The sequence below is a fragment of the Pipistrellus kuhlii genome, unplaced genomic scaffold, assembly GCF_014108245.1.
Source record: "Pipistrellus kuhlii isolate mPipKuh1 unplaced genomic scaffold, mPipKuh1.p scaffold_m20_p_15, whole genome shotgun sequence".
Lineage (NCBI taxonomy): Eukaryota > Metazoa > Chordata > Mammalia > Chiroptera > Vespertilionidae > Pipistrellus > Pipistrellus kuhlii.
The window spans coordinates 43,630,249-43,643,205 of NW_023425460.1; the positions used below are offsets into that span (position 1 = coordinate 43,630,249).

The following is a 12,957-nucleotide window of genomic DNA, read 5'->3' on the forward strand; positions in this document are numbered from 1 at the left end:
ACCAAAAAGGTTGTGGGTTCGATTCCTGATTAGGGAACATAACTACTTTGCAGGTTCAATACCTGATTGGGCAAGTACTGAAGGTGACGGATCAATGTTTCAAAATGCTCTCTCTCTCTCTCTCTCTCCCTTCCTTTCTCTCAAAAATCAATAAACAGCCGAAACCGGTTTGGCTCAGTGGGTAGAGCGTCGGCCTGCGGACTCAAGGGTCGCAGGTTCGATTCCGGTCAAGGGCATGTACCTTGGTTGCGGGCACACCACTGGGGGTGTGCAAGAGGCAACTGGTCGATGTTTCTCTCTCATCGATGTTTCTAGCTCTCTATCTCTCTCCCTTCCTCTCTGTAAAAAAAAATCAATAAAATATATTTTAAAAGAGAGAGAGAGAGAGAGAAATATCCATGTGTGACACATTAATTGATTGCCTCCCGCATACGCCTCCACCAGGCCCAGGGATCGAGCCTACAACCCAGGTGCGAGGGTCAATGCTCTAACCACTGAGCAACCAACCAGGGCTCACCACATATGTCGTCAGAGAAACGGAACCATAACTATGGCTTTCCACAGGCATTTGTGCTTGTGTTGTGGATGCACGGGAAGCCTGCAGGTGTGTGTCTCCCTGAAGGGATGGGGGCGAGGGGGCAGGGGGAGGAAGACGGGGGTTTCACCCAGACTAGAGGCTTGAGGACAGGCCCAAAGGCTCCTGTCTGTTCTGGATTCAACCCGATCATCCAGGGGACCGGCGAGCTGTGCTTTCCACACCGTCAGCGGCACATCCACCCCCAGGTCTTCACAGCGTCACCTCCTCCAGGGGAAACGCAGCCTCGTCGTAATCCTCCTCCGGCGCAGACTGCTCGTCCCTGAGGCTCGCTGTCCCTTCTGAAACAGGCACGCGAGGCCCCAGGTCACCGACCGCCCAGAAGCCACGTCTGACTCACCACCAGGGGCCTGGCCTGGTGACTTCCCTCTTGTCTTGGCAGGAAAGCTTAGCGATGTCGCCAAAAACCCCTGTCAGCCCAGCCGGCGTGGCTCAGGGGTTGAGCATCGATCTCTGAACCTGGAGGTCACGGTTCGATTCCCGGCCAGGGCACAGGCCTGGGTTGTAGGCTCGATCCCCAACGTGGGGCCTGCAGGAGGCAGCCGATCAATGATTGTCTCTCATCATGGATGCTTCTCTCTCTCTCTCCCTCTCCCTTCCTCTCTGAAATCAATAAAAATATAATAAGACAAACAAACAAAAAACACTGCACCACTGGGGCGCCCGAATCATCCGGTCACAGCACGTGTCTGGTTCTGTCACGCTCTTCCTCCAGGAAGCACAAGTACACGCCCTCCCCAAGGTCCCCACCCGCTGGACCCCCCACCCGGCTTCCGGAGCTGGGAGCGCAGACGCACCTGCCGTGGCCACCCTGCCCGCACCCCGGTCCTCCTCACCCTGGGGCTCCTCCCGGACCTCCTCGTACACCCCCGCGAGAGGCGGCTCCCCGATGACATCATAGGTGGGCTCCTCGGGAGACGCCTCCGAACTTCCCAGGCCTGAGGAAGAGGGGGGCAGGGTGAAGCGCAGACCCCGGTGGACCATCCGTGGGCTGGGGGAGGGGGGTGCGCAGGCCTCTCACGGGGGGACCCCTCGGGCAGCAGAAAGGCAGGTTGCTTTGGGCAGGGCCTGGGAGGTAGAGTGATGGGACCAGGCCCGCAGTGCCCGCCCGCCCCCGGCCCCCAGCCCGCTCTCAGCTGAGCCTGATGCTGCTGCCCAGGGAGCAGCCAGGTGGTTTCCACGGGGACCTCCTAGGACCGTGGTCGGCAAACTGCGGCTCTTTGGCCCCTTCCACAAAACACCACGGCCTGGGCGAGTCTATTTTGAAGAAGTGGCGTTAGAAGAAGTTTTTAAAAATGTGGCTCTCGCCGAGACCGGTTTAGCTCAGTGGATGGAGCGTCGGCCTACGGACTGAAGGGTCCCAGGTTCGATTCCGGTCAGGGGCATGTACCGTGGTTGTGGGCACATCCCCAACGGGAGTGTGCAGGAGGCAGCTGATCGATGATTCTCTCTCATCGATGTTTCTAACTCTCTGTCCCTCTCCCTTCCTCTCTGTAAAAAATCAATAAAATATATATTTTTTAAAATGTGGCTCTCCAAAGAAATTTCAATCGTTGTGCTGTTGGTATTTGGCTCTGTTGACTGATGAGTTTGCCGACCACTGGCTTAAGGTCAGCACCAAGTCCCAGGGGCCTGAGACGGACTCATTTCTAAGTCTCTGTTTGGCCAGGAAGGGCCACTCCCTTGAAGTGAAACCCACGTGAGGGACCCCAACACCAGTTTTAAGTTTCCACCGGTTCTGCCGTGCTGCCATGGGGCCCGACAGGCGCACGCACCTCTCTGCTTGGCCTGTGTGCTTCGCAGCAGGCCCAGGAGGCCCAGGAGGCTCAGGAAGAGGAGGCCGAGGAGGGCGCCCAGGACCGCGCTGACCGCCCGGAGCGTCGGGCAGGGCTCCGGGTTCGGCCGGGGAGCGGGGCCCGGCTCTGCGGAAGAGAGAGCGCGAGGGGCTCCTGGTGGCCGAGCGGGAGAAGGCAGCCCCCAGGCCACACCCTCCCCCTCCGGGGCCTCCATCGGCCTCTGCATTGCTGAGGGCCATCTGCTGGACAGAGCACCCTGACTGCCTGGCTGTGCCGGTGAGGGCTGGAGGTTTCCGCTTTCCTGGGGCGGCCCCCTCCCCGCTCGGTAAAACGGAGGCTCCTGAGCCGCCACCGCCGGCGACAAGACCCAGGGCGCTGGAGCTCCTGCCCAGGGAGACACCCACACTGGGGGCCGCGGCGGTCACCTTTGTTCTCTGCAAACAGGAGGAGGCCACCGCCCTGCACTGGACACGAGGGGACCCCACGCCCCGGGAGGAGACATGAGTTGGGGGTAAGAAACAAGAGATGCCCCCCCCAATGCGGAAACCACAACCATTCAGCTTATAAACGTCCCGGCCCCCCGGCCCACTCACGGGAGCAGCGCACGCCCGCGTCCTCCTTGTGCCCGCAGTCCGTGTGCCCCCACGGCTCCGCGGGGCAGCCCCCCAGCGCCGCCTCGCTGCCCCGGCACCCCACCTCGTCCAGCCACACGGGCCCCGAGCCCGGGCCGAAGGCGGCGCCCGCGGGGGCGCTGAGGGCCCCGCCGCAGCCCAGCTGGCGGCACACGACCTCCGCGTCCGCCAGGTCCCAGGCGTCGTCGCACACGGTGCCCCAGGCGCCCGCGTGCCACAGCTCCACGCGGCCCGCGCAGCCGTCCTGGCCGCCGCGCACCCGCACCGAGCCCTCCTCTGCAAAAGGGGGCGCTGCGGGTCACTGCGGGGGGGGGGTCACTGCGGGGGGGTCACTGCGGGGCGGGGTCACTGCGGGGGGTCACTGCGGGGCGGGGTCACTGCGGGGGGGGTCACTGCGGGGCGGGGTCACTGCGGGGCGGGGTCACTGCAGAGGGGGTCACTGTGGAGGGGTCACTGGAGGGGTCACTGCGGGGCGGGGTCACTGTGGGGCGGGGTTACTGTGGGGTCACTGCGGGGCGGGGTCATTGCGGGGGAGGTCACTGCGGGGCGGGGTCACTGTGGGGCGGGGTTACTGTGGGGTCACTGCGGGGCGGGGTCATTGCGGGGGAGGTCACTGCGGGGGGTCACTGCGGGGCGGGGTCACTGTGGGGTCACTGCAGGGGGTCATTGCAGGGCGGGGTCAGTGCGGGGGGTCACTGGAGGGGTCACTGCGGGGCGGGGTCACTGTGGGGTCACTGCAGGGGGTCATTGCAGGGCGGGGTCACTGCGGGGGGGTCACTGGAGGGGTCACTGCGGGGCGGGGTTACTGTGGGGTCACTGCTGGTCGGGGTCATTGCGGGGGAGGTCACTGCGGGGGGTCACTGCGGGGCGGGGTCACTGTGGGGTCACTGCAGGGGGTCATTGCAGGGCGGGGTCAGTGCGGGGGGGTCACTGGAGGGGTCACTGCGGGGCGGGGTCACTGCGGGGCGGGGTCACTGTGGGGGGTCACTGGAGGGGTCACTGCGGGGCGGGGTGGGGCGGGGTGAGCAGAGCGGGCGGGGGCAGGGGAGTGATACCTGGGCAGCTGCGGGAGGCAGAGCAGTTGAGGGGCTCCCCCGGGGCCGCAGGGGTTCCTCCCGCCTTCTCTGTAGGGAAAGTATTTGCAAGGCTGGTGGCTTCAAATCCTGGGAAAGCCTTTTCCCTTTTCTCTCCGGCCCCAGGGATGTCTGCTTCCGATGAGGGCTGCACCGTTAGCCCAGGGCCGGGACAGGGTGAGGGGCTCCACACACACTGTCCGGGCTCCTCCATGGGCGCCTGCGCAGCCAGGGCTGCTGCTCCACCCGGGGCTGCTGCTCCCACCCGGGGCTGCTGCTCCCACCCAGGGTGCTGCTCCCACCCGGGGCTGCTGCTCCCACCCAGGGCTGCTGCTCCCACCCGGGGTGCTGCTCCACCCGGGGCTGCTGCTCCCACCCGGGGCTGCTGCTCCCACCCGGGGCTGCTGCTCCCACCCCGGGGTGCTGCTCCCACCCGGGGTGCTGCTCCCACCCGGGGGTGCTGCTCCCACCCCGGGTGCTGCTCCCACCCGGGGGTGCTGCTCCCACCCGGGGTGCTGCTCCACCCGGGGCTGCTGCTCCCACCCGGGGCTGCTGCTCCCACCCGGGGGTGCTGCTCCCACCCGGGGTGCTGCTCCACCCAGGGCTGCTGCTCCCACCCGGGGCTGCTGCTCCCACCCGGGGTGCTGCTCCCACCCAGGGGAGTCAGGAGGTCAGACCCTCAGGGCAAGGCCCTCTCCTGGACTAGCATGCCCAGGTCTCCACGGCAGAGTGACAGTGGCCGTGTCATCCCTTAGCCCAGTGGTCGGCAAACTTCTCAGTCCACAGAGCCAACTATCAACAGGACGATTGAAATTTCCTCTGAGAGCCAATTTTTTAAACTTAAACTATATAGCTACCTACGTTGTCATTAACCTCATCAGGGTACTCCTAAGCTGGCCTTTGCTAAAAACTCCAGGGACCAAAGAGCCGCAGTTTGCCGACCAGGGCCTTAGCGCAGAGGGCCTGAGCCATGACGGCGGCGGGGACTCCCCGTCAGGCCAGATCTGGGCCCCTCCTTACACACACACACACACACACACACACCCGGCCCCTCACCTGCGCACTCCACCCAGGCCTCCTCCTGGCGCGGGCAGGAGTGCGGGTCCCAGGGCGCGGACGGGCACTGCCAGGGCGCCAGGTCGTGCCGGTGGCGGCACTGGATGGAGGCCACCCAGAGCGGCCCCGCGGCGCCCGGCGCCCGCCCCGCCGCCCGCAGGCGGCCCGGGGCCCCGCAGCCCAGCTGCCCGCACAGCACGGCCAGCGCGGCGGCGCCCAGCGGCCCGCACACGCCGCCCCACGTGCCGTTGTGCAGCACCTCCAGGCGCCCGGCGCACGGCCCGCCGCCCCGCAGCCGCAGCCCGGTGAGCCCTGCGGGGAGAGGCCCGTGAGGCCGGCCCGGGCCCCCTCCCCCTGCCCCCTCCCCAGGAGGACCCCCCAGCGGGGCAGATCCCTCTCACCCTCCCCCGGGCCGGCTGGGGGTTGCACCGACCTGCGCAGACGGCGCCGGCGTCCTCCTTGTGGCCGCAGTCGTGCCGGCCCCAGCCCCCCGACGGGCAGCGCCACAGCGCGGACTCCGTGCCCTCGCAGCCCAGCTCGTCCAGCCAGATGCGCCCGGACCCGGGCCCGAAGGCCGCCGCCCCCGGGGCGCCCAGGGCGCGGCCGCAGCCCAGCTGGCGGCACACCACGTGCGCGTCCCGCAGGTCCCAGCCGTCGTCGCACACGGTGCCCCACGCGCCCCCGCGGAGCAGCTCCACGCGCCCCGCGCAGCGGCCCGGGCCCGCGGCCAGGCGCACCCCGCGGCTCCCTGCGGAGACCCCCCCAGTCAGCGGCCCCTGGGGGGGGAGTCAGGGGAGAGGGGTTGGGGGGAAGGATAAGACCGGGGAGGGGGTGTTGGGTGTTGAGGGGCAGCCCGGTCCTCACTCACCCACACAAACCACGCCCGCGTCCCGCGCGGCCCCCGGCGGCGCCAGCGGGGCGGCGGACACGTCGCACTGGGCCAGGCGGGCCTCGGTGCCCGCGCAGCGCACGCGGCTCAGCCCCACGCGGACCCCGCGCCCCGGGGCGGGGGCATCGTAGGCCCGCTCCGCCGCCCCGCAGCCCAGCTGCCGGCACACCACGCCCGCGCCGCGCGCGTCCCACGCGTCGTCCAGGACGCGGCCCCACGCGCCGTCCAGCGCCACCTCCACGCGGCCGTCACAGCGGCTCTGGCCGTCCCGCAGCCGCAGCGCCTGGGCCAGGCCTGGCGGAGGGAGAGGCGGGCTGGCGGGGCGGGCAGGGGCTCAGGGAGGCGCCCTGGCCTGGAGAAGGGAGAGGACTCCCCTGCCCCCAGCCCGTCCACCCCCACCCCCTGTCCCCCAGCCCGTCCGCCCCCGCCCCCTGTCCCCAGCCGGTCCACCCCCAGCCCCTGCCCCCCAGCCCATCCTCCTCCACCACCCCCTGCCCCCAGCCCGTCCGCCCCCGCCCCCTGTCCCCAGCCCTTCCACCCCCAGCCCCTGCCCCCAGCCCGTCCACCCCCACCCCCTGTCCCCCAGCCCGTCCACCCCCACCCCCTGTCCCCAGCCGGTCCACCCCCAGCCCCTGTCCCCCAGCCCGTCCACCCCCACCCCCTGCCCCCAGCCCGTCCACCCCCACCCCCACCCCCTGTCCCCAGCCCGTCCACTCCCAGCCCCTCTGCCCACCAGCCCGTCCGCCCCCGCCCCCCTATCCCCCAGCCCGTCCACCCCCGCCCCCTGCCCCCAGCCTGTCCACCCCCGCCCCCTGCCCCCAGCCCGTCCACCCCCAGCTGCCCCCCAGCCCATCCTCCTCCACCACCCCCTGCCCCCAGCCCGTCCACCCCCAGCCCCTGTGCCCGTGGCTCTTGCGGACCCACCTGAGCAGACCGCGGAGGCCGAGTGTCCGGGGGCGCAGGCCGGGGCGCCCAGCGTGCTCACCGGGCAGTGCCACAGGTAGGGCTCTGTCCCCGCACAGTGGAACCTGTCGGGCCAGAGGGGGGCGCCCCCATGCCCGAAGTGGCCGCCCGGGGGCACGGCCACGGCGCTGCCGCACTGCAGCTGGTGGCAGAGGACGGTGGCGTCTGCGAGGTCCCAGTGGGCGGCACAGAGGGGCGCCCAGGCCCCCTGGACCTGGAGCTCCACGCGGCCCTCACAGCTGCTGCTGCCGTTGGCCAGCCGGAACCCTAGGGTGGGGGGTGGAGGGTGAGGGAAGAGGGTGTCAGCATTGCTCCGGACCCTGCAGACCCTTCCTCACTGCAGGCTTTGTGAAGCCCAGCCGCCCCCACACCAGGGAAGGACAGCTGAGAGCCGGTAAACGTCCTCGGGGAGTGACATCGCTGTCACTGGCAGAGAGCACCGCTATGACCCACAGCAGTTAGCAACAACAAACACTGCGTGGGAGAGAATCTGATTTTTGAAGTAACCATACTATCGTAAATTAGCAATGTCTCGTCCGTGCAAAGTATCAAGAAACTATGACACATTCACATGGAAAAAACACACAGAAACTGTCCCCGAGGAAACCAAATCATTATACTCACTAGAGGAAGACCTTAAATAAGTGTCTTAAATATGCTCCAAGGACTAAAGAAAACCAGTTTAATGATACTTCATCACACAGGGAATTTCAATTAAGGGATATCAATTATTTAAAAAGGAACCAGGCCGAAAGCGGATTGGCTCAGTGGTAGATCATCGGTGTGCGGACTGAAAAAAGGAACCAAAGAGAATTTATTGCGTTTAAAAAAAATTTAATGGAGCCTGGCAGGTGTGGCTCAGTGGTTGAGCATCTACCTATGAACCAGGAGGTCACCATTGATTCTGGGTCAGGGCACATCCCCAGGTTGTAGGCCTGATCCCCAGTGTGGGGCGTGAAGGGGGCAGCCGATCGATGTTTCTCTCTCATCAATGTTCCTACCTCTCTATCCCTCTCCCTCCTCTCTAAAAATCAATAAAAACATATTTTTTAAAAACGAAACAAAGCATGAGCATTTCAGTTGATGCAGAAAAAGCATTTGACAAAATCCAACAGATGCTCATGATAAAGACACTCCATGGTCCTAACTGGTTTGGCTCAGTGGATAGAGCGTCGGCCTGCGGACTGAAAGGTCCCAGGTTCGATTCCGGTCAAGGGCATGTACCTTGGTTGCGGGCACATCCCCAGTTGGAGGTGTGCAAGAGGCAGCTGATCAATGTTTCTAACTCTATCCCTCTCCTTTCCTGTCTGTAAAAATCAATAAACTATATTTAAAAAAAAAAAAATCACCACTCCCTGAACCAGGAAAAAAAGGGAACATTCCTCAACACGATAAAGGGCACTTGTGAAAAACCCACAGCTCTTTACAGTCACATAAAAACTTACTGTCCCCTGAGCACCGGAGCCCGGCGTCCTGGCCGTGCCCACACCGGTGCCCGGGCGCCCGCGGGCAGTGGAACAGCAGCGACTCGTTGCCCGCACAGCGGAAGGCCTCCGTCCACACGGGCCCCGAGCCCTGGCCAAAGTGCGCGCCCGGGGGCGTGGACACGGCCACGCCGCACTGCAGCTCCCGGCACGCCACGTGGGCCGTGGCCTGGTCCAGGTCCTGGTCGCAGACGGTGCCCCAGGTCAGGCCGCGCCTCACCTCCAGGCGCCCGGCACAGGGGTGCTCGCCGCCCGCCAGCCGGGCCTCCGTGTGTCCTGGGGGCAGACGTTGGACAGAAACAGCCCCTCAGGGCAGGGAGGGAGGACAGGAGGACCAGAGCCACCTGTCTTGCCCAGCCCTGAGGGCACCGGGGTACCTGGGGCCTGCAGGCAGGGAGGACACCCCATTCCTCAGCATCTCACTCCTATTCCGACAACAAACGTTCATTTCCCACCTCTGGGCTCCCCCAAACCAGGGGTAAGTGAGCACAGCCCCCACCCCATGCACCCAAAGGGCCCACATCTGTCCTCCCCACTCTCCCCCCCACCCACCCACCCACCCACCTCCGTCCCCAGACTTGGGCTCTGTGTCTGGCGGGCACTTTAGTCACCCGGTCAGTTTACACCCCAGCGCTGGCTGCACCCAGCACCTCCCAGGGCAGGGATGCAGGCTGGTGGCAGGGGTGGCCAATCCCCCCCCCCTCACCCGCCTCTCTCGTCAGCGGATGTCCCTGTCAGTCCCCCGAGCACAGCTGTGGAAGGATGCCTGCCTCTCAACAGGCCGGGCGCCCTCACCAGCACACACGACCTGCGCGTCTGTCGGCAGGTTGCACTGGTCCTGGACGTTCAGGTTGAACCTGCAGTTGAAGATGTTGGACTCTGTCCCCTGGCAGGTCACGATCTTGGGTCCCCTGCTCCCAGAGGCCCCAGAGAGGTGGGGCCTGGATGCCTGGAGCACTGGGCCGCACCCCAGGCTCCTGCAGAGGACGCCCGCCTCCTCCAAGTGCAAACCACACGTCACAGGAAAGTCCTCGGTCCATCTGATCTCCAAGGTCCCCGCACAGGGGCTGCCTCCTCGGCCGAGCCCCACCTTCGCCAGCTTCCCACCTGCAGACAGCACAGGGCCTGCCCGCTGCTCACCGGGCCCACCGGTCTGGGGCGTGCACCCCACTCTGCACACCACGGCTCCCGGACAGAGGCGGAGCCCCGGCTTGTCTGCAGAGACCCTCCTTTTCCGCCCAGAACCCCTCAGGAGGGGAGGGGGGAGCCGCTGCCTCCCCTCCTGCTGCCCGAAGGCCCCCAACAGTGGGTGGGAGGACTGAGCTCCCAGCACCCCAGCTCCTGGGATGTTGGCACCCCGGGAGCCCCGCCAGAGCAGGTGGGAGAGGGAGACAGACCCCCCCCCCCCACCGTTCCTCTCGGGCGGTCACCATTGGCGGGAGGAGGCAAATGAACCCCGAAAGGGCCACCCTGGGCCATCCCATCCGCCCTGCTCCTGCGGGGCCAGGACAAGGACACGAGGGCCTGAGGGTCACGGTCCTGGGGCTTCCCCCGGTGCCCCCTCCCCGGATCCCCTCCCAGGACCCCGTCCCAGGACCCCATCCCCGGACCCCCTCCCCGGACCCTCTCCCAGGACCCCCTCCCTGAACCCCCTCCCCGGACCCCCTCCCCGAACCCCCTCCCCAGACCCCCTCCCAGGACCCCCTCCCCGGATCCCCTCCCAGGCCCCCTCCCCGGAACCCCCTCCCCGGACCCCCTCCAAGGACCCCCTCCCAGGACCTCCTCCCCGGATCCCCTCCCAGGCCCCCTCCCCGGAACCCCCTCCCCGGACCCCCTCCAAGGACCCCCTCCCTGGACCCCCTCCCCGGATCCCCTCCCAGGCCCCCTCCCCGGAACCCCCTCCCCGGACCCCCTCCAAGGACCCCCTCCCTGGACCCCCTCCCCGGACCCCCTCCAAGGACCCCCTCCCTGGACCCCCTACCCGGACCCCCTCCCAGGCCCCCTCCCCGGAACCCCCTCCCCGGATCCCCTCCAAGGACCCCCTCCCTGGACCCCCTCCCCGGACCCCCTCCCAGAACCCCCTCCCCGAACCCCCTCCCCGAACCCCCTCCCAGGACCCCCTCCCCGAACCCCCTCCCCAAACCCCCTCCCCGGACCCCCTCCCAGGACCCCCTCCCCGAACCCCCTCCCCAAACCCCCTCCCCGGACCCCCTCCCAGGACCCCCTCCCCGGACCCCCTCCCAGGACCCCCTCCCCGGGCCCCCTACCTTTGCAGTGGACGGCGCCGATGCACTCGCACGCGCAGCCCCCCAGCGGCTCCCAGGAGCCCGGGGCGCAGTCCCAGAGCGAGGCCTCCGAGCCCCGGCACCGCACGCCCCGCAGCAAGAAGGGCTGCCGCTCCTGGGGCCACACCACGTACGTGGGCGCCACGTGGACGTCGCTGCAGTCCAGCTGCCTGCAAACGACCGCCGCCTCCTGCAGGCCCCAGTGGTCCCCGCACACCGGGCCCTCCCGGCCGCCCAGCCGGACCCGCACCAGCCCCTCGCAGCGGTTCCCGCCTCTCAGCAGGGCCACCGACTCCCCCGCCGCTGCCGCCGGGCCTGGGACAGAGCACAGGGAGGCGCGGTCATGGGTGGCACGCACGGCTCCAGAAGGTTCTGTCCGGAATTTTCACCGTCCATCCTAACCTGTCCCCTTCACTTCCATGTCCTCGTTTCCTCACACTCCGTGTAGATGACATGTATGACAGAACACGGTAACAAAAAGGAATGTCCGAGGCCCCGTTCCCACACGGGAGGGTCACGGCCGCTGGTCTGCAAAGGGCTGAGGCCTCCCCTCCCCCCCCGAGGCCCTGGCTGAGCTCCCGGGACGCACACACACCATTCGACAGCGGCCCCTCCCAGGAAGGATGCCTGCCTCTCGCAGGCCGGCGTCCTCCCAGCCCCAGCCCTCCGGACAGCAGCACTCACCCGCAGGGAGGGTCCAGCAGGCCAGGAGGAGGGGCCACAGCCTCAGAGGGGACAAGGCCATCCCTGGTCACCGCTGGTGCTGTGCCAGCCCAGGTGCAGGCGGTGGACTCCTGCTCAGCGCGCAGCCCTTCTGAGAAGGAAGGGGGGAACCCCGCCAGCCTCCCCGCCTCCCCGCCTCCCCGCCTCCCCGCCTCCCCGCCTATCAGTGGCCTCATCTGTCACACCGAGCACAGGCTCACCCCAGGCCTGGGCCCGGGCAGCCCCGCAGCACTGGTGAGGCCGGGGCTGGGCCTCCTGCAGGGCCAGGGGGGAGCCGGGAGCGGGCTCCGTGGGAGACGCACCGTTTGCCGCCGCACCCGAAGGTGTGTGTGTGGATGAGCACGGATCCTTCCGATGTGTCATCAGGGACCCAGCCCTTGGACCAAAACCATTACCAACGGGCATGACCCGGGACCGGCCATAGGGAAGGAGGGAGACACATCTCTGTGCGGAGAAAGTCCTGGAACAGGAGCCTCGTGCCCCGTCCGAGAGGAACAAGCACTCGATGGAAAACACGTAGGAAGCCGTTTAGCATGACGGTGTGGACAAGGGCATATGTTACAGCGCATGTTTTCAGCGGGAAACACACGGGAAGCACAGAATGCGTTGCGGTAGCTCATGCGTATATCTGTGCCTCTGATCAAAGAAAAGTTCTCAATGGATATAAACCAAGGAGAGTTGGTGTATTCATTTTGGAGAGAATCATGGCTTTCATTTTCTTTTTAACACAGAATCCAGTCTTGTATCAGGGGTGTAGTTCTCCATCTGTAACTCAGACTTTTATTGGAGTCTAAATACCCAGGCTAGTCCATCGTCCCCAGGCCCTGCCCTTGACCCAAACCTCCCACCTGGGCCCATAGCGCCCCCTAGTGACCACACCTCCTTCCAAGCACCCAGCCCTACATCCCGTGCTCAGATCTATTGTACATCCGGGGCCCAGACCATCACGGCGGGGCTGAGAATGCCAGCCCAGGGCCCAGGCCACAAGCAGGGAACATGGTGGTGTATCAGGGGACTGGATCTCCATACGGAACCCAGGCCAATACTCCATAACCCAATATCCAGTTATGGTACCAGACCGCCCACCAGAGCCCAGACCTCCCTCCCTGGCCAAAACTGACCTCCCAGGACCCAGACCTCCATCCGGGGCTAAGGCTTCCATCCGAGTCCCAGACCAACATAGAGGGGCCGAGAAAATTATCCTGGGACCATTGTTTATTTTATTGTGTGTGTGTGTGGTTTTCATTTTCTTTCTTGGTTCCATGAGGTATAAAATTTATGATAATGTGTATTATTTTCTAATCAGAATATCATCAGTGAACGTTACTTTCTAAGAGATTTGCCAGAGAAGCAGTTTAAGAGAGGGTAGATCTTCCCCGTCTCCAGCGGGAGGAGGACCCTGTCAGCAGGACCCTCTGTGCTGAGGCCCCTCCCCCAAGCAGCCTGGCCATGCACTGAGCC

General features: G+C 66.1%; 1 protein-coding gene across 1 annotated transcript; it reads right to left on the reverse strand.

Annotated features, from left to right (window-relative positions):
• Positions 1–787: 787 nt before the first annotated feature.
• On the reverse strand, positions 788–11,194 carry LOC118719197 (scavenger receptor cysteine-rich domain-containing protein SCART1-like). Its single transcript, XM_045582220.1, has 13 exons — positions 11,176–11,194; positions 10,756–11,088; positions 9,284–9,595; positions 8,450–8,764; positions 6,966–7,271; positions 6,021–6,335; positions 5,586–5,900; positions 5,141–5,464; positions 4,079–4,135; positions 2,961–3,299; positions 2,371–2,517; positions 1,393–1,533; positions 788–876 (listed from the first exon to the last, which is right to left on the reverse strand). Exons 1-13 carry the CDS (start codon positions 11,192–11,194, stop codon positions 788–790), a joined length of 3,012 nt encoding a protein of 1,003 aa, XP_045438176.1.
• Between the last annotated feature and the right edge of the window lie 1,763 nt (positions 11,195–12,957).